Below are 22,147 nucleotides of genomic sequence, written 5' to 3'. Positions count from 1 at the left end.
CCCTTCCCTGCATGGAGCCCAGGTGGGCTGAGGGTGCTTGGCTGCACCTGAGGCCCCAGCAATTCAAAATAAACCCAGAAAGGGCACCTGGAAGGAATTCAATGTTCATGGGAGGCTGGTAAGCAATCAAGTGTAGTAAAGCTATGTGGATCATCTGAGGAAGGCTTATCATCTGAGGCTGAAATGTGAGCAGGTGCCTACACTTAAGGACAAGCACAGGGTGCTCCTGTGATGCCTGGAGCCCGGCTGATGCAGGGGACACAGGGGACATGTCCCTGTCCCTGTGCCCACGTGACCCCTCTTGCAGAACAAGCCCCTGGACCACGGGGTTTCCTGCTGAAGAAGCACATGTGCCAGCTGATAATGACCAGCATTCATTTGTGTTTCAGCATTCATTGCTAAACGGTTCTGCCTGGAAAATTGCCTTGAAAATGTGTTTCAGGATGTGCCAGATAGTCTCATGCTAATTTCTCAGCCAAAACCTCCCATGTGGTGTCCAATGTGATATCAGTAACTCAAAGGCAGGGGAAAATGAAGCCTCTATTTGCTTTCAAGCAATTTATTCTCTTGTTGTCTTTTTATATCCAGCAGCTAAGTAAATTACAGGGATGAAAATACTAAAGGCTTTTAATTTTTTCACTGTAATTTCTTAGCCCCTGGCAACTGAATAACAACAAAAAACCAGAGATATTGTGAACAAGTACTAAAGCCTAACTATAATTTTTAATTATTAAATCCATGTAAAATTTTAACTGATTAAAAGTAAGAGGATCTGTTGGAGTACAAAGAAACAGCAGCAGGCTTCAGAGTTCAAGTGGTTGTGATCAGCTTCAATTTCTTATTAGAAAATGAAAGGAGAAAAATTTCTGCTGGTGATAACTTTGTATTTCTAGTATACTTCATCTTTCTTTTTTTTCAAGCTGCTTTTAATTCTATCAGCTTTAACCTTAATTCTGCTTTTGTGTTTCTTAACTCTTGAGGATTGTCCAGCACTTTGAACTGATTTCTGACATGCTCTGTGTGAGGTACAGTGGTATCTGGAGAGATGGAGATGAAAGATCTCTTAAACTCTTTTTCTGGCTGGGCTGTAGCACACAGAATTTCATGGATATTTGGGAAATCAGTGACAAAGCTCAGAATTATCTCGTGTCCTGATGTCCAAGCTGGAAATAAGAGAAGCCCCACTGTCATTCAGGTGCAGTAGATCTTAAAATGTAATTCTGAGCTCTGAATTCTCATGCAGCAAAACAACTGCTAGGCTTACCCAAATCCTGTGACTTTAGCACCTTTTCTTTTTTTAGGATCCAGCTTGAGTTTTAAAGACAAAACTCAGTTGGAAGAGGAAAGGAAATAGCCACTTCTCTAAACTCTTTCAGTCACCCTGCCCCGCCACAACACAGCTCTCAGGAAATCACTGCACATTGATTTCTGTATTTAATGGTGAGAGCAGAAGCAGCTTCAAAGTCATCAGCACACACAAAATGTTTGCTGGAAATACACATTCTCAAAGTGCACGAATTCCACAGCAAGAAAGCTCCTGCTACCACAGTCCTTTCAGATAAGCTTAACATTTCAGTTGTTACACTATTTATTTCAGGTGTTCATTATAAGGTTGGAACAGTAGTTTTTGGACAAATCATAACAATTTCTCACAAAACTTCAATGTTGGGACTTCAGATAGTTTTAAAGTTTTGAATTCCCTGAATATATGAACACCTGTGTATTGAGTTCAGTTTTCTGCAGTTGTCAACAGGGGACATGCAAGCACATATAGGAGAAATCTCACATGCATGACCTAGAGGAGATTCCTTTATCTTCCTGCCAGGCAGGAGCCTTCACTGACCCCATTCTCTGCTGGATTTTCCCTACTGACACACCAAGGGAAACAAAAACACTCTCTGGACCATCCAACATGATGAGGTAGCTGCAGTTGCCTCAGATCTGAGGGGTGACCTCTGAAGCCCCGCTCCTGGGGAGGATGCAGCAGAACAAAGTCATCCTTGTTGGCATTCATTCCAACCCCTGTGCAGAGTCTCTCCTTCCCCCTGCAGCACATCCCCCACACCAGCTCACAAAGGGCTGCATTCATCAGGGACTAGCAACTGGGTACAATCCTTTTGAAAGACAACAGGCCCTGCCAGCTCCTCCAGACCTTGGTGTAAAATGTTCATCCTTCCTCCCTAACTCAAGTCCAGGGCCACCTTGGCTGACTATAGTACACGTGGAGGGGTTTGAGGGTCTAAGGACCCACTGGGGTGGTTCTGTGGGGTGGGAAAAGGGCTCCCTGGGTCAGCAAGTCCTGTTGAAGTGGTTACATGCCGTGTGGGAGCTCGCTGACTTGTGTCCCAGGAGCTGTTTGGTTTCATGCCCACACTCCTCCCACGGACAAGCTGCTGCTCAACCTCGCTGCTCTGGATGGGGTGAACCTTCTTTGCTTTTCCAGCCTCAATTTATTCATGGTTTGTTTGCTCTCATTTGTTCCTGTGCCAGCACTGGCCATTAGCTTAAAAAGCTCACCCCAGAGCTGGATTTAGTCATCTCAGTGTGTGTGTGTAGGGAACGAGCAGCTCCTTGTGGCTTCCATTTACAGAGGATGAGACCAAAGCTGCTTTCATTCTCCCATTGCAGAGAGGAAATGCTCAGTCCTCCCCATTGCTCTGGCCTTCTCCTGGGCTAAATAAACTGGATTTGCCTGCTGAGTCATCCCAGCCAGGCAGCAGGGATCGGGAATCCCAGGCCAGGTCAGGTGTCCACCTGACAGAGCCTTGATGCCAAGGATGTTACTGCAGAAGCAAGACTGAGATGGTTGTGGTAGTGCAGTCAAGTAGGCAGAGGAGACATCCCAGTGGCCTTGAACTGGAGCAAGAATTGATTGTGGGGTGATGTGAAAACACTGCAGCATAAAAAAATGAACACATGCTTAACCCTTGTCAGTTGACCTTAATGTAGAGAGTGGGGCTGCTCTGATTTTCCTTGTCTCTTTTCCACATGTCTGTGTCTTCTCCATTCTATTCCATATCTGAATTCTTCTGCTGTCAGTCTCCTCTTTCTGAGTATTTGACAGTCTTATTCTGGACTCTTCCGGGAGGCTGATCAGAACTTAGAAAGGTGATAGCTTTCCCAAAAGTCATTCCCAGCAACCACCAAATGCTCTGAAGGCAGCCTAGGAAGAGCTTGAAACAAGTTTAAGCTGCTAGCTGTACTTACAGGCTGCAAGGTGTTTTATGTGGGCTTGTTTGCCAGTGAATTGCCTCCCACTCTTACCAAGATCCAAAAATCCCCAGGTTGTTCCCTGAAATTTTGGCTTAATCTAAAAGCATATCTGAAATTGTATGACACCCAATGAAACATAGGCCATCAGTTCTAGTGCACACAAATATAATTTGGAGCCCATCTCCTGAAATTCAGACCCCTGACACAACCCTGGCCCTCTCAGACTTGACAAGGTAAATCAGCTCCCAAATTCCTCCTGTCTCCCCATCTTGCATTTCCTTTCACAGTTTTTGTGAAACCCAGCAAGAGCCAGCCCCCAGTGGAGGTGGTTTCTGTGGCAACTCTGGAAGTCACCCTGTGAGTGATCCTAGAACTGCACCTCTTCCCACTGGAAGGAGCAGGCACTTTAAGGAAAGCCATAATGGGCAGTCAGAAATTGCCCTATGTTTTGGTAGCTCCTGTTGCTGCCTGGGAGATGCATTTGTCACCTAGCAACGACATAAGGTGATGAGGAAATAACGGCATGTTAATCTAACGGCCATGAGTTACCATCTATCAGGGAGCAACCTCCCTAGTCCACCAATCAGGTGAATATAATTGAGGAGGAAAGAGATACCAAACTTTCCATCCAGTAAGTAGAGGAGGAGTGAGCAGAGGTTATCTTTGTGTGTATGCAAATGTATCTCCTCGTGGGGAGATGACAAAATCCCTGGAGAAATCCCTCAGACTGGAGCTAGCCCTTGTACTCAGAGCTATCCAGAAGATGGGTCTCAGTTTTGCAAAACCCAAAGGCAGCAGTGCCACAGCAGGCAGGGAGCAGCAGGAGGGTACCAGCCCACCAGAATTTCAGTGCAAAACCTCTCTGGGTTTTAGCTGTCCAGTCCTGACTGTCTTAGAGCAAGTGCTGAGGCTCTTTATGACACTTATGTATTCAAGCTGCTCAGCTGATCATGGACAGGGAGAGTTTTCTTTCTGAAGCAGTGATTCTTTTCAGTGTTGGAATCACTCTTGAACCAAAAGACATGGACCCCCTTTTAGCCAACTATCTCTCTTTTTGACATCATTACAGAGACTGCAGGACAGGCTTCACAAATTGCCATCATCCCTTGGAATCCCTGTATAGGTTCACCCAGCAGAAAACATCAAATTTTGCCTCAAGACCAGGAGCTGAGCAGTGATAGAATTCAATTATTTCCCTTTTCTTCTGGAAATAGATCCAGAACAGAGACCCTGTGTTATTTTTCAGTACCAGGAGCTCATTGAGGTACCTGCTCCCTGAAATACTGGGGTTGATCCATTTGGAGGCTCTAAATTGAAAGTACCCTGGATGCTGACATGAGGGAAGTAATTGTGAGAGGAAGAAAACTGAAATTAGTTCAATGATGGATGACCTCATTGAAGCCTAAAATTGTAAGAGTCACACAGTTCCCAGCAAGTCTGTGCACATTTTTATACTGCAGGAGCTTTTTCTTTAAGAAAACAGCTAAGAAATTGGTTTGGCACTTTTCTGTTGAGCAGCACTGAAAAGGATTTTTCTGAAGCAGGACAGCATGTTCAGACCATTTATTTTGTGTAGCACATGCACTTAGCACCATCATGAGAGATGCTTTCTCAGCGAGCATCATTTCAGGGGCTCGCCCTTCATTAGTGCTGAGCTGAAAGTAAACATTAGAGAACACCAGGGCTTGGCCTGGGTTTATGCAAAACTTGAACATTAAATAACAAACCCATGTTGTGCATGTATATCACAGCTGGTTAGACTTATTGACCTTTCAGCTGAAGCAAAGCCACAGAGGTACATCTCAGGAGCAGCTCGGCTTTGTCAATCATTACAGAAGTAATGGCATGCCAACATAATGCTTAACTCTGGAGTGACAGCTAAACATATTCATGGCAACACCCTTTGTGTTAAAATCTGGAAGAACCACAGTTAATGGTCCATTTCAGCCACGGGCTGTAAACTTCAGTGACAACCTATTACTGACTGCTGAACAAACTGGGGTTGTCCCTTCCAAGGGGATCAGAGCTATGGTGCAAACCATCTTCTACCCCTATTTAACCACATCACCAGGATGGCTCTGTAGGAATTGAATGTGCAGTGAAATTTTGTGTCCCTTGTAAGAAGCATTGGGGATGTATAGGGTTTTTTAAGCCGGATTTTGCTGACAAACCCTGACAGCTGCATAACAGCAGTACTGGTGATGGTGGTGAGTGTCTCAGGCTGGGAAAGGTTTCCTTCATCCTTGGTACAGGTTTGAGTTGGTAGGCACAGTGCACAGGACATGGTTTGTGCTAACTCTGATTTTTCTGTAATGCCAATATTCCATCTGAAGGTAGCGTACCATGAAAGTGTGGTCCCAGTGCACGGACGCCAGTGACTCTTTTTGTAGGAAGTCCTGTTAAATGCAGCCGTGGGTTAATGTAGAACTAAGCCTCAGTAGCAGGAATTTGTGAACAGCTCGGAAAATACCAAAACAACCGCAAGGTGCTGACCTTAAACCAATGTTCCTTTAACTTCTGGTAGCTGTTCGTGTCCCTGCAAACCCAAATTCGCTCCCTGGCTAGCGGTAATTTCTGAGGCACAGGAAGCCATTGGGTAATGTGTTCTCTGGCTGCAGGCACCATATGCAGAGAAGTTTTAAAAGCCCCAAATCACAGAGGGTAAAACACTGCTGCAAACAAAGCTCTTCCAATGTTTCTCACATTAATGATGTGGAGACCTGGAGTGTTATGTTTAACTTCATGGATCACAGCAGGAATTGCAGTTCTGTCTTTAACCTTCTTCCAGGTAACCAAGCCCTTCCCTGGGACCAGGCTGATTTTAGGGATTTTTGGTGGGGGGGAAGGTTCCAACTTTTATAGAATTTAGTAATCAGCTTTCTTTTTTTTATTATTATTTTGTGAAGGATTTTTTTGAGGACCTAATGAATTTGGGAAAGATTTAATGCTTCCAAAAAATTTCAGTTAATACAGAGAAAACACTACTGCCTTTGTCCTTTATTCTGTCTGTGGCTATTGAGATTGAAGAGCTTGGGGCTTCAGCAGCACAGGTGGGTGTTTGGCTGCTGTGACAGATTCCTGCCTCAGAGCAGATGCACTTTGCTGCAGTTTAACTACGCTAAGGTGGCTCTGCTGTGCTGGTTTGAAGGAGGATAAAAAAGAGGCCAGAAGTTGTCATTCAGCCATGAAGAATACTCAGGATACATGTAATCACAGCAATCAGCTATCTGCTTTTGACTTGTTATTTAATAATCAGCTGAAATGTAAAAAAACCCAAAAGAATTAAAATATTCTGCATCAGGGTGCATGTGTGACATGGCAAATTAGCTCAGTTTTAAAAGGACACGTCTGGAAGAGTTGAAGCTTCTGTCTTTTTCTCTATTCCTCATTTGGATTTCAGCCACTCATGAAATTTCACAGATAATGCTTTATATGAAAGACTTACTATACCCAAAGACCTCTGGTGAAACTAGGGACTGAAAGGCAGTGTGTGCACAGGATCAGACACATTATAGAGATGTGAGAGGGGATTTCTGTCTGTTTACAGTGGCTTGAGCTTTGCATAACAAAAAGAACCTGTTAATTAGAGATTTTAAAAGTGATTTTTCAGTTATGCATATTCGATACAAATTTCTAGTTCAGAACAAAGTCTTCAGTTTGACTCAAAGTCCAAAATCTCTAAGTGCTTTGGATATATGCAGAGGGAGATCCACAGTAATTATTTACAAATCACATTCTAATAGTTTTTTTTTCCCAAGAAACAAATTTAAATTCCTCTACCTTGTTCATTCTGCTTTCAAGTGTTATCACAACTCTACACCCGATCTGGTTTTTTTTTTGTAGCAACATTGAGCAACGTATAACGTAACACACCTAACACCAGTCAGCCAAAAGAATCTATTGAATTGAATTCAATTATACTGATGTACTGCTCTGGTTACTTTTTGCACAGATAATATGAAACTGAGGCTAAGATCAACAAGGATTGCAAAAATAAACTGGCTTAAGATTAGAATAGAAAATATACCTGAAAAACAAGTTTCAGGTTCGCATATTTGCAATACCTAAAACCTGACTCTGGGAATGATGCACTACTACTATCTGAAAACAGAAAAATGCTGGGTAGAGCACACTTCTGATCAAAACAGCTCCAATTTACTGCTGCATTCACGATGAGCTCCCAAAAAAAAAAAAAAAAAAAAAAAAAAAAAAAAAAGCCACAAAAGAAGAATTTGGTTATGGGGATTTTCAGCAGGTATTTCTGAATAGCAAAGCCCAGTGTAGCAAGCAGGTCTCAGACTCCAGCCCGTGTTTCCCTGCTCTTGCCATTCCCTCTTCCACATCAAAAGGAATGCTTTCTCCTTGGCCTAGCTTTCATCTGCAAGCTATTGAATTTATTGAGCTCTTGGTGAGGTTCTCTGCTGGTTTTGATTTGGGCTGGCTCAAAGCAGAGCCCCACAGAGGCAGATCCCTAAGGAGGGGTCTGGTTTCAACCCTGCAGGATCAGCACTCCTTTTGCTCTTCCTCTCCAACTTTCCATTCTAAGAACAGTAATTATACTGGTAAATTGTAAAAAACAAAGAACCTGCCCTGTCTGATTTACATGTGTGTTTTCAGTCAGCAGACTCCGGGTCGGACTGTGGGCTTGGCAAGAGGTGAGTGGGTCTTCCTTCTCTCACCCACAGCTGCTCCTACCCCAGGCTCTTTCAGGGGTGCTGTGCTCCTACCTGGCACACCAGTACAGCAGAGGAATGAAAACTTCAAGGAAAAGCCATTTAACGTTGGTTGTATTTTTTCAAAAAGAGGAAAAAGAAGCTGGAAACCCTTTGGGATTTCAGCAAAAACGCTGGTGGTGGCCGCCAGTGTTAAAAGGCAACCAAGTGGCACTCTGCTTCTTGCATCATCTACATTGCTCCCATTTACAGAGAAAAAGTTTTAATGGGCTCCCTTCATGGAAGAAAACTTCTCAATCTCCTACTTACTGATGGTGTTTGTGTTGGTAGATGTGCTGGGGTGGGTACAGCAGCCCCTCACGCTGGACCGGGAGTCTTTTTTATTCTTCCCTTTTTTAGGTGCGTTGGACAGAGTGATGAAAACTTTAGCAGCTGGTATATGTGGTAAGCTTCAGATCTGCTTTAAGGGGAAAACTGGCAAATAATATTCTTTGATGGATATATGGAGAGAAAGGCATTAAAGAGAGACTGATAGCTAGAGTGCATTGCTCCTGGGCTGTCCCTGTGTTCTGTCTTTACAAACTAATGGAAATCATTTATCCATATCCTCCTCACTGTACGCTGACAACTGGGAAAAAATGATGGATTGTGTCAGGGAGAAATTTTGAATTTCCAGCCAGCACTGGCTGCTAAGCACTCAGGAGTGAGACATTGCTTTCTTGGGACTTTGATCATGTCCGGTGTGCTGGTGGGGAAACCACAACATTAAACGGCTATTTGCAAAAGATATTAATGAATATGTTAATTTGAAGACATGCGGCCATCTGTCGGTGCTGCCCGCAGATGGTGACAGTGCTGTTCCTCCCCTGCTGCCTCTGCCCTAGGTTCCTGGTGTTGTTTTTCCTGGCCCTGCTCCTGTCCTGCGGGATCTGCTGCTCCCTGCAGTGCTGGCTGAAGTGGCGGAGCTGCCTCCCCCGACGCACCGTGGCTGTCTTTGCCCTCAGCAGCTCAGATGCCTTTTGTGGTTAGTCCTGTCCCTGCTGCAAGATCCTGCTGGCCCTGGTAGCCTTCCTGTGGCCCATACTAAACCCAGTAAAAAGCAGCCAGGCTTGGGAGCTGGGATGCAGCCAGGGGCTGTATTGCTGGTGAACAGTGGGGTGCCCAGCTCTGGCATATTGGGGACATGTTGAGACCATGGACATGGGGACAGAAGCCACATCCACTTTTCACTGAGCCATACCTTGTTGCTGTCCCTTGTGCCTCCATGTGTCCTAAAGGTGCACAGCTGGGGCTTGGCCAGGAAAACACTGGAGGTGTGTGGGACTTTCTCCTTGGTGCCAGGTCACTCAGTGGTCCAAGATATGCAGCCACAGGCTCTGGGGTCAGGCAGCCCTTTCTGGCATGTGTCCTTCATTTCTTACTCAGGCAAAACTGTACTGGTCTAACTCGAGCCACCCCAGTACAGCTCAACTGGCTAACACACCCTGGTCTGTCAAAAGATTGTCCTGGTGGGTGCTGTTCATTGTGGCAGCCACCCTGAACATTCCCCCAGGAGCACCCAGATTTTTTAGGACTGGGCTATAATGACTGTGTAGCAACCAGAACTGATCTGGAGTGTGGCCAGCAGCATCAGCAGGCTGAGCCAGACAACGTCCCTCCAAGAAAAATAAAACTAATCCTGTCATTATGCTAAGCCCTTCCCAGAGGACATATTACCTGCTTTCTGGGTGGTCATAGACAGTGTCTCCACAGGGAGGACCCACCCAAACCCACCCAAATTCCTGTGTCCCAACTTCTTGTATCTGGAGTTTGTGGTGAAAGACTTTCTGATGCCATCCTTCAAAAATTACATCTGTGCCTTTCTTGTTTCCAAGTGGTTTGGCAGCTCCTCCTGGGCTCACCCCTCTCACTCCCACACTTGCCCTTCACGCCTGTCTGCTGTACACTGGTGACTTTGCTTTTTCCCCAGCTACTGAAGCACCTCCGTGCCCATTCTCCGGATCCCTGAGCTCCTGCAGGACTGCAGAGATTTCCTCTTCTCCTGCCCCTTGCTTCAGCCTCGGGGGAACCGAATTGCCTCCATCTTATGAGGAAGTTATGAAGGAAAACAAGCTCTAGACACCACATGCTGGCTTTCAGGGATCCTACTTGGTTCATCAGAGGTCTTCCATCGTGCCAAAGGAGTGCAAGATCAAATCAGCCTTTTCCACAGGTTGGCTGAGACTGAAAAGCAGCACAAATTTCATACGAACCTGAAAGATGAGACTAAATGCAACAGAATAAATGCCAAAAGTATGTGTTGAATCTGTCACAGCAGTTCAGCTTGACATTTTGATATCTCTGGATTTTAAGAAGCTTCCTCAAAGGCCTGTCTACATTTGGGGTTTCTGGCTCAGCCTTTAGATTTATCTCTCTAAGGCTGCTTGATCTGGTGCAACCCCATGTATTTTAGGACCAAATGCTGATAAATGACTTGGTAGTTACTTTTCAAGCTTGGGCTGCCTCCTTCACTCGGCACTGTGCCAGGAAACACCCTCTGGCAAAGTCATGTTGTTCTAATACATTGCAATGCAATCATACCACTCTGTGATGAAGGATCATTTGCCACATTTAAAATATTTAGCACAGCATATCAGATTTGTCTAGTGCAAAGGCAGCAAATTTATGGCCAGGGAAGAGAAAACAAGAGACAGGGATTATGTAGGAGTAGCAGCGGCAGGAGCTGGTTACAGAACCTTAAAAAAAGTGAGTTTGCTCATTTGAGCTGTTCTTAATTTCATGATGACTGTCCTCAGCTATTCTTGCCCTAGCATTGCAGACCAGAAGGCTTTGACTGGCCCAAGACCCATGTGGAAGTTCCCCACAGTCATGAATTGGGGGCTTAGGTACTTAGTACTTAGCAACAGAAATCTATTAGGATAAAGAATGCCATTTTCTTTGAGGTGATCACTGCAGACAGGATGGAAAAATACTTTAAGAAGCTGTTGTGGTGTAAAGCTAGGTTCTTCACCTCAGCTGTGACTACTTCCTCCTTGCCTGTCTCCTTACCAGTAAGTTCAAAAGATGCCCCTCAGGCCTGCGGTCATTGGCCTGTCCAGGTGTCATTGTTCCCTGAGACCCTCCCCCTCCCACCTGGTTGGTAGCTCACCACACACCGAGCCGAGAGAGAGCAGCCCCTCCCCCCACGCCACGTGTAGAGAGCTTACCACACACTAAGTCGGGAGAGAGCAGCCCCCCTCCCCCACGCCCCTCCCCTCCTGCTCCTCGTGACACCTCCCTTCCCTCCCCCTATCCTGCTGTACCCTCAGCTCCGCCCCTCTACACCTCCCAGGGGGTGTCTGCCAATGTGACGTCCCACGGTGGCCCCGCCCCCTGTTCCCACGGTGGCTCCGCCCCCTGTGCCCATTATTTCCCTATCCCCTCCCCGGGTTCCCACGGTGAGGGCACGCCCACTGCTTCTCCCCACAGCTGTATCGGTGCTCCCACTTCTGATTCAAGTGATACAAGACAAGAAGTTGCAGACCCAATTCAGGGTCCGACTTTGTCCTTCGCTCCTGTTACATATCAGCCTGCAGCACAAGGGGGAGCAGCCCCAACTGCTAATTGGAGCTCTTTCGGACGACAATTGATTAAAGAAATCTGTAAATCTCATAAAGAGTATGGCCCACACAGCCCATATTTTCGTGGCCTTTTAAATTCTGAACTGAGCAGGACTGTAGTAGTCCCACATGATTTAAAACAGCTTTTCTCATGCCTCATGACCTCTACAGAATTCAAATTATGGGAATTAGCATGGAAACAACTGCTAAAAGAAGCCCTCCCAAGCTTGCAGGCTGATCCAAACACAGCAAAAGATACCAATGGCTTGCCAATTACCATTGAGCATCTCTCCGGTGAGGGCCAATGGTCTTTACCCTCAATCCAAGCTACTGTAATTCCTGTAGAAACACTCGAGAAAGTGAAAGATGCAGCTGAAAAAGCATTCTTTTCCCTCCAATCCGAGGGGCCTTTAGAGCCTTATAGTAAGATCAAACAGCTACCATCAGAACCTTTTTTAAAATTTGTAGAAAGGTTAACTAGGGCTATTGAAATCCAAGTAAAAAAAGAAAATGCAAGAGAAGAAGTTTTAGAGGAAATGGCATTTACAAATGCAAATGAACAGTGTCGAGCAGCAATTTTAAGTCTTCCCCTAGAACCCCCCCCTACACTAAAAGATATGCTTCTAGTCTGTAACAGGAAAGTGCCTCTGATGAGTGTTGCTGAAGACACCAGATCAAGATTCCCTCAGCGTGTTGCCGTTGCCAGCCCTGCGCCTATTCCCTCAGAACAGCAGCACCCTGGGCAGCAGCGAAGACCAGCAATGGTTGACCCCACGAAGCCATGCCTGCTTTGCAGCAACCTTGGGCACTGGAGTAGCCAGTGCCCCCTGAAAAAGCAATTTGATGAATTTAGAAATGGTGGGGGGAGAGAACTGCAAACGCTCCCAGAGAATCAACAACAACAAAAAAACTGAAAAGGGAGCGCCGCCGGCCTGCCAGGCGCACAGACACAAAAAGAGCAGGCCAAGAGAATGGGGGAAACAAAATAAACCAAGTGTGCGGGGATGTTACTATTTCTGTGAGTGAAGCAGATGCTTCAATGACCACGTCTGGTAGTCCATTGTCTACTAGTCCAAACAAACTTTGTCGTGACTTAAGTGAACCCATGTTAACCACATCTTCTGTCAATAAGTCTTACAGGTTGCTGCTGTCAGAATCACTCCACCTAAAAGACACTAACTGGCATTTTGTCTCTGTCAATCCAGAACAGGAAGGTACCTGGCACCGAGTTCACTGTAAGTACATCATCATTGGGGACACCAATCACACACCACAAGAGATTGAAATTGCTCCAGGAATGACAACACCAGATCCTGAGCAATTCATTCTCGGGCTGCACTGTTTTCACCCACCCCTGTTTCTTCCCAAAGGACAAATTGTTGCTCAGGCTATCCCTGTGCCGTGTTTACCTGAAAGCACCGAGAAACAAGGGCCCACAGTTGCCTGGGTCCAAGTTATTGGGAAAGATAAACCCAAAATCTGGTGTAATGTCAGTGGGGGTGAAGAGTCTAAACGTATTGAAATGCTTGTAGACACAGGTGCAGACTGCACAGTGATCCCAGTACAAGACTGGCCAGCACATTGGCCTTTGCAAGATGTTGCCGGTCGCGTTCAAGGTGTGGGAGGTCTGCAATTGGCAAGACAATCCAAGAGTGTCATCCAAATTGAGGGGCCAAACGGACAATTGGCAAATATCCGTCCATTCGTGTTAGATTATTCAGAACCATTATTAGGGAGAGATTTAATGGCCCAGTGGGGTGTCACAATTGATATTCCAGACTCCCCACAGGATTTTTGTACAGCGGTCATTGAACAGCGCCCCGCCCATAAACTGAAGTGGAAAACTGACAACCCAGTTGAGGTGAAACAATGGCCGCTCAGTAAACAAAAAATAAAGGCGCTTGAAGAGCTAGTAGAGGAGCAATTAAAAAAGGGTCACATTGTAGAGACCATGTCCCCGTGGAACTCTCCTGTTTTTGTCATTCAGAAAGCTGACAAAAAAAGATGGCGGCTCCTCCACGACCTCCGACAAATTAATAATGTAATTGAAGATATGGGTTCCCCCCAGCCTGGTATGCCATCCCCTACTATGCTTCCCCAAGATTGGAAACTAGCTGTTATTGATATAAAAGATTGTTTTTTCCACATTCCCTTACACCCTGACGACGCGCCGCGTTTTGCGTTTTCGGTCCCTACCATCAACATGGAAGCCCCTATGAAAAGGTACCATTGGACGGTTCTTCCTCAAGGACTGAAAGTCTCGCCAGCAATCTGCCAACAGTATGTCTCTTCCTTGCTTTCCCCAGTGCGTGCAGCCGCAGAAAAGGCCATCATCTATCATTATATAGATGATATCCTTGTGTGTGCCCCCAATGATGATCTACTCACACATGCACTTGACCTAACGATCGATGCATTGATTGTTGCAGGGTTCGAGCTCCAAGAACAGAAAATTCAAAAGACGCCACCTTGGAAATATTTGGGCCTAAAAATTGGAAATAGGACCATTGTTCCTCAAAAACTAGAAATCAATCCAAAAATCAAGACCCTTGCGGATGCCCACAAGTTGTGTGGGTCTTTAAACTGGGTAAAGCCATGGCTTGGTCTGACAAACGAAGACCTTGCCCCTCTTTTCGATTTATTGAAAGGGGGAGAGGACCTAGGTGCTCCTAGGTCTGTTACCCCAGAGGCACGGAAAGCTCTAGAAAAGGTTCAGATTGCAATGTCCACAAGACAGGCCCACCGATGTCAACCTGACCTGCCATTCAATTTTATCATCTTAGGTAAGTTGCCATACCTCCATGGAATCATCTTCCAGTGGGAGGAAGAACAAACACTTAAGGCAAAAGATACACCAAAAGAGGACCAAGACCAGAGGGACCCTCTCTTGATCATAGAATGGGTTTTCCTCAGTCACAAAAGGTCCAAGAGAATGACAAAGCCTCAAGAGCTGGTAGCAGAACTGATCCGGAAAGCAAGGACCAGAATCAGGGAGTTAGCAGGATGTGACTTTGGGTGCATTTACATTCCAATTGAGTTAAAATCGGGCCAAAACACTATGAAAATATTAGAACAATTGTTTCAAGAAAATGTAGTGTTGCAATTTGCTCTGGATTCCTATTCAGGACAAATTTCTGTCCAGAGGCCTGCCCACAAGATGTTCGAACAAGATGCTCAATTCACTCTGAAATTGAGAAGTGCTCTAAGTAGGAGACCTTTAAAAAAGGCTCTGACTGTCTTTACAGATGCATCTGGGAGGTCTCACAAGTCCGTTATGACTTGGAAAGATCCTCAAACCCAGCAGTGGGAGACAGACATTGCTGAGGTGGAAGGTTCACCTCAAGTTGCAGAATTGGCTGCAGTTGTTAGAGCTTTTGAAAAATTCTCAGAACCATTCAATTTGATTACAGATTCTGCATTTGTGGCAGGAGTAGTATCCAGGGCAGATCAAGCAATACTGCAAGAGGTGTCTAACATCGCACTTTTCGAATTACTCTCAAAACTTGTAAAGTTAGTCACCCACCGAGAGCAACCATTTTATGTGATGCATGTCAGGTCACACACCAATTTGCCAGGGTTTATCGCTGAAGGCAACAGAAGGGCAGATGCTCTCGCTGCGCCTGCAGAGATGGCCACTCTCCCAAATGTTTTTGAACAGGCAAAAATCAGCCACCAACTTTTCCACCAAAATGCACCTGGCCTGGTTCGTCAGTTTCGCATCACTCGAGAACAGGCCAGAGCAATTGTAGACACATGCCCAAATTGCCAACAACATGCACTCCCTACAGTGAGTACAGGAGCAAACCCAAGGGGATTGAACAGTTGTGAGCTGTGGCAAACGGATGTTACACATATACAGTCATTTGGACGGCAGAAATACGTTCACGTTAGTGTAGATACCTTTTCTGGAGCGGTCTATGCTTCTGCCCACACAGGAGAATCGTCTATCGATGCCATTAAGCACCTCTTACAAGCCTTTTCTTTCATGGGCATCCCCAAGGAGCTGAAAACTGATAATGGACCTGTTTACAAATCCAAGGAATTTGGAAGCTTCCTGCAACAATGGGGAGTAGGGCACAAAACTGGCATCCCCTACTCCCCTACTGGTCAAGCCATAGTAGAAAGGACTCACCGTGATATCAAGAGAGTCCTGGATCAGCAACATCAGGTTCTGAAAGTAGAACCTCCCCACATCCGGTTGTCCAGGGCACTGTTCACAATTAATTTTCTGAATTGTTCCTTTGACAGCTTAAATCCGCCCATCCTACGCCATTTTGGGGGGAGCAGTCACATGTTGATGAAAGAAAAGCCTCCGGTTTTAGTAAAAGACCCTGAGACTTGGAAAACGGTGGGACCTTACAAATTGGTTACTTGGGGTCGTGGATATGCCTGTGTGTCCACCCCCTCTGGTTTAAAGTGGGTTCCTTCCAAATGGGTAAAGCCCTATGTTCCCAAAGTCTCAGAAGAATCTACTGAAGCGCCCCAGGTTGCTAATGCTGCCTGGAGGAGAAAACGCCGTGCGCATTCTCTGGAAGAGATTCCATTTAAGCCTCCTATCTGGAATAGTTTGTGATACATGTTTGTTTTAAGTTTCCTTTTACCGGTTTAGATCCTGCAGTTCGTGTGCAGTCTTGAGACGCCATGAGACCGAGCCTGCTCCTCGTCCTACTTGCGATCATTTCTCCAGCGATTTCCTGGATAGTCCCTCAGCCCAAAGCGAACGTATGGACCACCTTGGCCAAAGCCCTTGGGCAAGATCACATTTGTCTCTCCACAGCAACAGCCTCTGACCCCTTGTCAACTTGCCTGGTGGGAGTTCCCTTCAAATCCTCAGAGTTCCCAAATGAAATGTGGAATGCTTTAAATGAAGTTAACTCACTCGCACCTTCTCCTGGCCGCTACCCTGCTGACAATCCCTTACTGTTTTGGCAGGAGTGGGCGAGAACGTTACCAGTGCCAAAAGGGGAGCCACAAGAGTTCCATCTCTTAGGCTCCATGAATGCAACCTTTTGCGTTCACTTTAAATTCAATTCCCACTTACCATATCATGAAACTAAACATAACACTTATCCTGATCCTAGCAACCCACACTACACAGATAAAAACTGGTGTGAAAATTCAGTCCTAGTCATGCACTCATCTAGTGGTGATTATAAGCCTCGTGAACTCCCAAGAGGTGTGTTTTTAATATGTGGAGACAGAGCATGGGCAGGTCTCCCTCCTCGTCTGCTCGGAGGTCCGTGTACCTTTGGTAAGCTGAGCCTGTTGACCCCAAATCGAACAAACCTAATACATTGGCAAAGAAAAAACAACACACACACATTGGCTATCCAAAAAAGAGACCTAAGGCAATTAGACCCTGACTGTAATTCAGAAATTGTTCACTGGTCCAGACTTAAGGCCACTGCAATTACAGTCCTCCTGCCATGGATATCGGCAGCAAAAAGCATGGGAGAATTAGGCCGATTGGAATGCTGGGTTGCAAAACAGGCAAATCTCACTTCTACTGCCCTGAGTGACCTCTTATCAGATGAGGAAATTACCAGGCAAGCCACCATTCAGAATAGGGCAGCCATAGACTATCTGCTCCTTCTGCACAACCATCGCTGTGAAGAATTTGAAGGCCTCTGCTGCCTTAACTTGTCATCAAAAGCAGAGGACATCCATGCCACAATCGACAAGATGAAAATCATGGTGAACGACATCAAGAGAGAAACTGACGACTGGCTGAGTGGATTGTTCAAAGACTGGGGACTCTCGGGCTGGCTGAGATCTATTCTGAAAACTTTGGTTTTAGTATTGTTTATTTTAATTATCGTTATTATAGTTGTTAGCCTTGTTTTTAGTTTGATCAAACGCATGGTTCTCAAGTTGATTTCAAGCTCACCCCCCGTTCCTGAAGTGTACCATTTAGAAGCCCTTAGTGTTCAAATAGATGACACAGAAGCCTCAGTAGAAAACACTGATTCTCCTGCAGAGGAGGAGCCAATTTACCAACCATGGTTTGGCAAAATTTCTGACCACAAACCCAGTTTTCTTCTTTTTAAACAAAACTAGGGGGAGATGTTGTGGTGTAAAGCTAGGTTCTTCCCCTCAGCTGTGACTACTTCCTCCTTGCCTGTCTCCTGCCCAGTAAGTTCAAAAGATGCCCCTCAGGCCTGCGGTCATTGGCCTGTCCAGATGTCATTGTTCCCTGAGACCCTCCCCCTCCCACCTGGTTGGTAGCTCACCACACACCGAGCCGAGAGAGAGCAGCCCCTCCCCCCACGCCACGTGTAGAGAGCTTACCACACACTAAGTCGGGAGAGAGCAGCCCCCCTCCCCCACGCCGAGAGACAACAGAAGCCATCCAGACTACCTTGTGCCCAAGCAGAATCATCTCAACCAAAGTCATTCCTTGGAGGCATTAGCCTAACTAGCTCTCAAATTATTGAAAAAAGATGCTGAATTTTCCCCTTAGCTGAATTCTAGATGAAAGCAAAGATTCCCCTTTGTTAGTCATGGGCTGGGCAGGTCACCTGAAGGCTGAATTCAGCCTGCCTGACCTCTCTGCCTCTGCTCTCTCAGTGGCAAGGGCTGGGGGTGCAGTCAGACTTCTCCTGCTGCAGAAGGTAATGTCAGCCCTGGTCCTGTACTCTGTTCTCCCATGGACCATGGGCCCAATTTGGGCAGCTGGATCCATCTGGGATTAGAATCCCAAAAGATTAATGGGAGCCCACAGCCTGCCTCATGGAGCATTTCCCCACCTGTAGAGTGAGGTTAGCACCAGTTCCTGTGCTCAGGAAGGAAACTGGGAAGATAAATGCACTAAAGGTTATCATATTCTCATAATGATTCTATGTAAGCACATTTGTTAGATAAAGAATTGCAACTAATTTTGAGAAAAAATTATTTGCCAAAACCACTGCAAATTATCTCCCTAAAATCTTATTTTAGAAGCAGCTTTAACGTTTGACACTTGTGTGAAAGGAAATAAATGTCACTTGTAGCCAAATGAATGTTTGTGCCAGCAGGCTAAAATATTATTGGGTTAATTAATAAGGAAAATTAGCAAGTACAGACTCAGCCAGGGGAGAAATCGAGCAACTTCTGAGTGTCCTTTTGCTGGCTGAACTTAGTAAGAATTGCAGGTAATCAGCACCTCTCAGGATCAGATCTTTCATGTACATAACTGCTTCCACCACTCAACCCCTTCAATTTATGCCCTGAAGCATGAGATTTGATTATGTTTGTCACTGCAGCTTGCATAGCCTGTTAGTGGGCATTAAATCAGCTGTCACTTGATTCCCACCTACACACTGTTAGCTTCAGTGACCCCTTCATGGCAGAGAACTCCACAGGTTGTCTGCATTATGTGCTGCGTAAAACATTACTGCCTCCTGCTTATTAATGGCTTGGCTCTAAATAAATTGCTGCCTTTAATTTCACTGAATGTCACCTTCTAATCAGATGGCTGGAGAGGCTAACAAGCAAGGACTGCTCAGGTTTCAATGCCTCCAATCCCTCCGCATCCCTCTTTCTCCAAGACCAGTGATTCCTGAGGTGGTAAATCCTTCCCCAGCCACCCAAGAGAGGGCAAGCAAGACTTTCAGCACACAAAACACTCGAGGGAAGGGGTTTGTTCCCCTGCTGCTTGTGTGCATTCAAGTGTGTTCAGTTTCATGTTGGAGGCACTTTACTTATGCATAAAAGGAATCAAATTTTTCCATCAGAATTGCAACAAGTGGCTCACAGTAAAGTAAGCCAGTGGCTGTCCCAAAATCAGGCTCCATCTGGAATCACCAGCGTGGGAGAACCTGTGTGCTGTGGTACCTGTGGAACACCACAGGAGCCACAGGAGCTTCCAAACACTGCTGAAAGCCAGGAGGTATCTGCAAAAAAGAGCTCACGTAGAGCTGCTGTGGGGAGGACATAAACTATTATTGCTGCTGGCTTGGGAAAGGAAGGAAAGTCCCCTGAGAAGGGGCACAGGGCCCTGGTCCTTGGCTTCCTGATCACTGGAATGGAGAAGAGGATGGGTTTCTTTCTTCTACAAAAGCATTTTGGGTGGCCCCACCAACCTATTATTCCCCATGAAAGCTGCTTGTCCCAGCTTGCCACCTCACTCCTGGGTTCTCCAGCAGAGCAGACAAGGTTTCTCCAGACCTGTGCTCCCATTCTAACACAAGCAGAGATTTTGCTGGGTAACTGATATTTTTATAAGTGCTCAGCTCTTAATGAGGGCAGTTAAAGCAGTTTGGCTGATGTTTCCAGAACTGCAAAGAGAGCAGAACCATTTCCTTATAATTCATCACCTTAGGAATAGGGTTCACCTTGGAAAAGCACTTGTCCTGCTGTGACTCTCTGGCTGCCACTCATCCTCTGGTTTACACTGCCTGCTGACTTTGAGACGAAATGGCAAACAGCTCTAGAAAAAAGCAGAAAACACTAGAAGGCAGGTGTGTTTCTGGGGGAACTTGTCACCAGCAAGACTCGGGGGGGGAAATGGGAGTGGTGCAGAGGAGACAATTGCTTGGTGACCAAGCAAAAGACAGAGGGAACGTGGTGAGGCACACGGCTGGACTTTCACATCTGCAGATTAAGAGCTGAATAATAAAGTCATAAAGTGGCTCTCAGGCAAAATAGAGCAAAACCAGAGATAGCTGAGCCATAACAGGGCATCAGTTTGGAATGCCAGGACGGTTGGACATGAAATATGGGAAAATAATTAACATGCTCATTAATTTTATTTTTTTTAAATTGTCATCCAAAATTCTGCATTATAGGCTAAAACTGCTGCACAGGGAGGGTGAGGACAGGGCTGGGGACAGATGCCCACTCTCTTTGGGTCACTAGATGGCACAATTCTGGCTCTTTTCCTCCTTGCTCAAAGGCATTTTACAGCAGGAACCCAGCAGCTACAGGGAGAAAATAGTTCTCGCTGCCTTAACGGCAGTTGGACAGAGCATTTCAGTCATTAATCACTTGCCCACAATATTTAACAGATGCAGAAGAGCAAACTGTGGGAGTCCAGCCCCAGCTGAGACAGAAAACCTTGCGTTCTTGGTGGAATTTTACTTTTCTCTCCTGGAAAGTTTAGGAAATGACTCTAAGAAGATGTGCCTAAGCTGAGACAAAGTCTTCAGCTGCTGAAGATGAATTGCTGCAGGTGTGTACTGGGGTCTGAGCTTTGTAGCTACCAGCAAAGGTCTAGGCAGCCTCCAAAATCCATCCCCCAATGCCCAAGGGCTGATCCTACTTGTGCTGCTGCCTTTTGTGTGTCCTTGCAGGAGAGCAGTGATTCCCTCCACAGGAGTCACTTGGCAAAACAGCTCCTGAGCAAAAAATGGATGTGAGTTAGGGAGACACAACATTCAAAGGCAATTGTGTTCATTGTATCCCACTGATCTTGCAGCATGTAAGGAAAACACAGTTCTGCACTGCTGCTCCTGTCTCCTGGAAATAATTGTTCAGATCCACTGAATTCACACCAAAATCACATGGCAATGTCTGTGAAAAGGCAGGAAATCCATATCCCGGGAAACACTGATGCAGCTGCAGTAGGAGATAGCCTAGTTCACAAGGTCACAGTAAGAGTGAGCACTAATTACAGCTGGAGATTTTAAAAGCCCTCGTGAGCAAGGCTGATCCAGGCAGGGAGAGGGCGAGATGCTGCAGGCAGAAAAGGACAGCTATTGCAGGTGTCGTTTTTTTATCTGCCTCACTTGCTTGTATCAAAATGGGAAATCAATAGTTATCTGTAAGGCATGGAATCAATTTAGCAAAGGTCTTACCTAAACACTTTACTGTTTTCCATAACCTGCAACCAGCCCTGGCAGAGTGCATGGAGATGTCAGGGAGAGGACAGCTGGGAGCCCCAGTTCAAGGAAGTACCCTGGGGCAGGCAAGGTGCTACTCCAGCTCTCAGCTAAATCCCTGACTCTCCTTGTGCCCTGGGAAATGAAGACACAGGTGCCCAAACACAGAAAAATGTGTAAGCTTTTTTAACTTTGTAAGCTAGTGAAAATATGTAGAAACCTAAAAATCTGTTGGAACTGTTGGATTAAATGTTGGGCCTCAGCTCAGCTGGAAATTGCAATTGAGCAAAAAGCTTTGGTAAGCCATCAATGGCCATCAGGAGAGGAAAATCAGTCTATTGTCATTCCTAGTGAGCTGCTGCTGAATGGAATGCAGGAAGGTATTAAGGAAATACCTTAATAACTGAGCTCACCTGATACATCTTTAGCCTTAGGGACTGGTTGTGATTTTGAAAGAATAAATAAGTCCTGTTTACTTTCTGGGAGGTTTCTTACTAATGAATATATAATTAAACTAGAATAGATCTGCATTGTGACCTGATAATGAGCTAATGAGGAGTGAATCCTGCACTCATGAAACTGGTGTCAGTATTAAATCAAACAGGGATTAACAATTAAATATTAACAGCTGATCAAAACATCAGCTAGACTGTCAGCAGAATTTGAATAATGAAGCAATGCAGTACTGGAGTTGTTACAAAACATTAACCTAGCAAAACTAAGAGTTGCTGTGACCTTTTCCTGGTGCTCTTGTGCAGGAGATAGGTCCTCTAAGCCTACCATGGAGTTTGGCTACAATAAAAGTATGATTAAGGAATTAACTCTTATTCGATATACGTACTGAAGAGAGGCTCACAAGTGTTGA

At 45.6% G+C, this 22,147-nt stretch overlaps 1 protein-coding gene across 1 annotated transcript; it reads left to right on the top strand.

The window, feature by feature from the left end:
• The first annotated feature begins 5,905 nt into the window (after positions 1–5,905).
• Positions 5,906–10,197, top strand: TMEM207 (transmembrane protein 207). Its single transcript, XM_030226889.2, has 5 exons — positions 5,906–6,001; positions 7,831–7,868; positions 8,286–8,330; positions 8,771–8,910; positions 9,856–10,197. The coding sequence occupies exons 1-5, from the start codon at positions 5,906–5,908 to the stop codon at positions 10,002–10,004; spliced, it is 468 nt and encodes a 155-aa protein (XP_030082749.2). The 3' UTR covers positions 10,005–10,197.
• The last annotated feature ends 11,950 nt before the right edge of the window (positions 10,198–22,147 follow it).

This window comes from Serinus canaria, chromosome 9 (assembly GCF_022539315.1).
Source record: "Serinus canaria isolate serCan28SL12 chromosome 9, serCan2020, whole genome shotgun sequence".
Lineage (NCBI taxonomy): Eukaryota > Metazoa > Chordata > Aves > Passeriformes > Fringillidae > Serinus > Serinus canaria.
This window is presented reverse-complemented; position numbering and strand designations above follow the sequence as displayed.

Coding starts and splice junctions, on each gene's coding strand:
- TMEM207 (XM_030226889.2), top strand. CDS start 5,906: ATGTTTCTCACATTAATGATGTGGAGACCTGGAGTGTTATGTTTAACT. Junction 8,331..8,770: donor TTTAGCAGCTGGTATATGTG/GTAAGCTTCAGA, acceptor CCTCTGCCCTAG/GTTCCTGGTGTTGTTTTTCC. Junction 8,911..9,855: donor CAGCTCAGATGCCTTTTGTG/GTTAGTCCTGTC, acceptor CTTTTTCCCCAG/CTACTGAAGCACCTCCGTGC.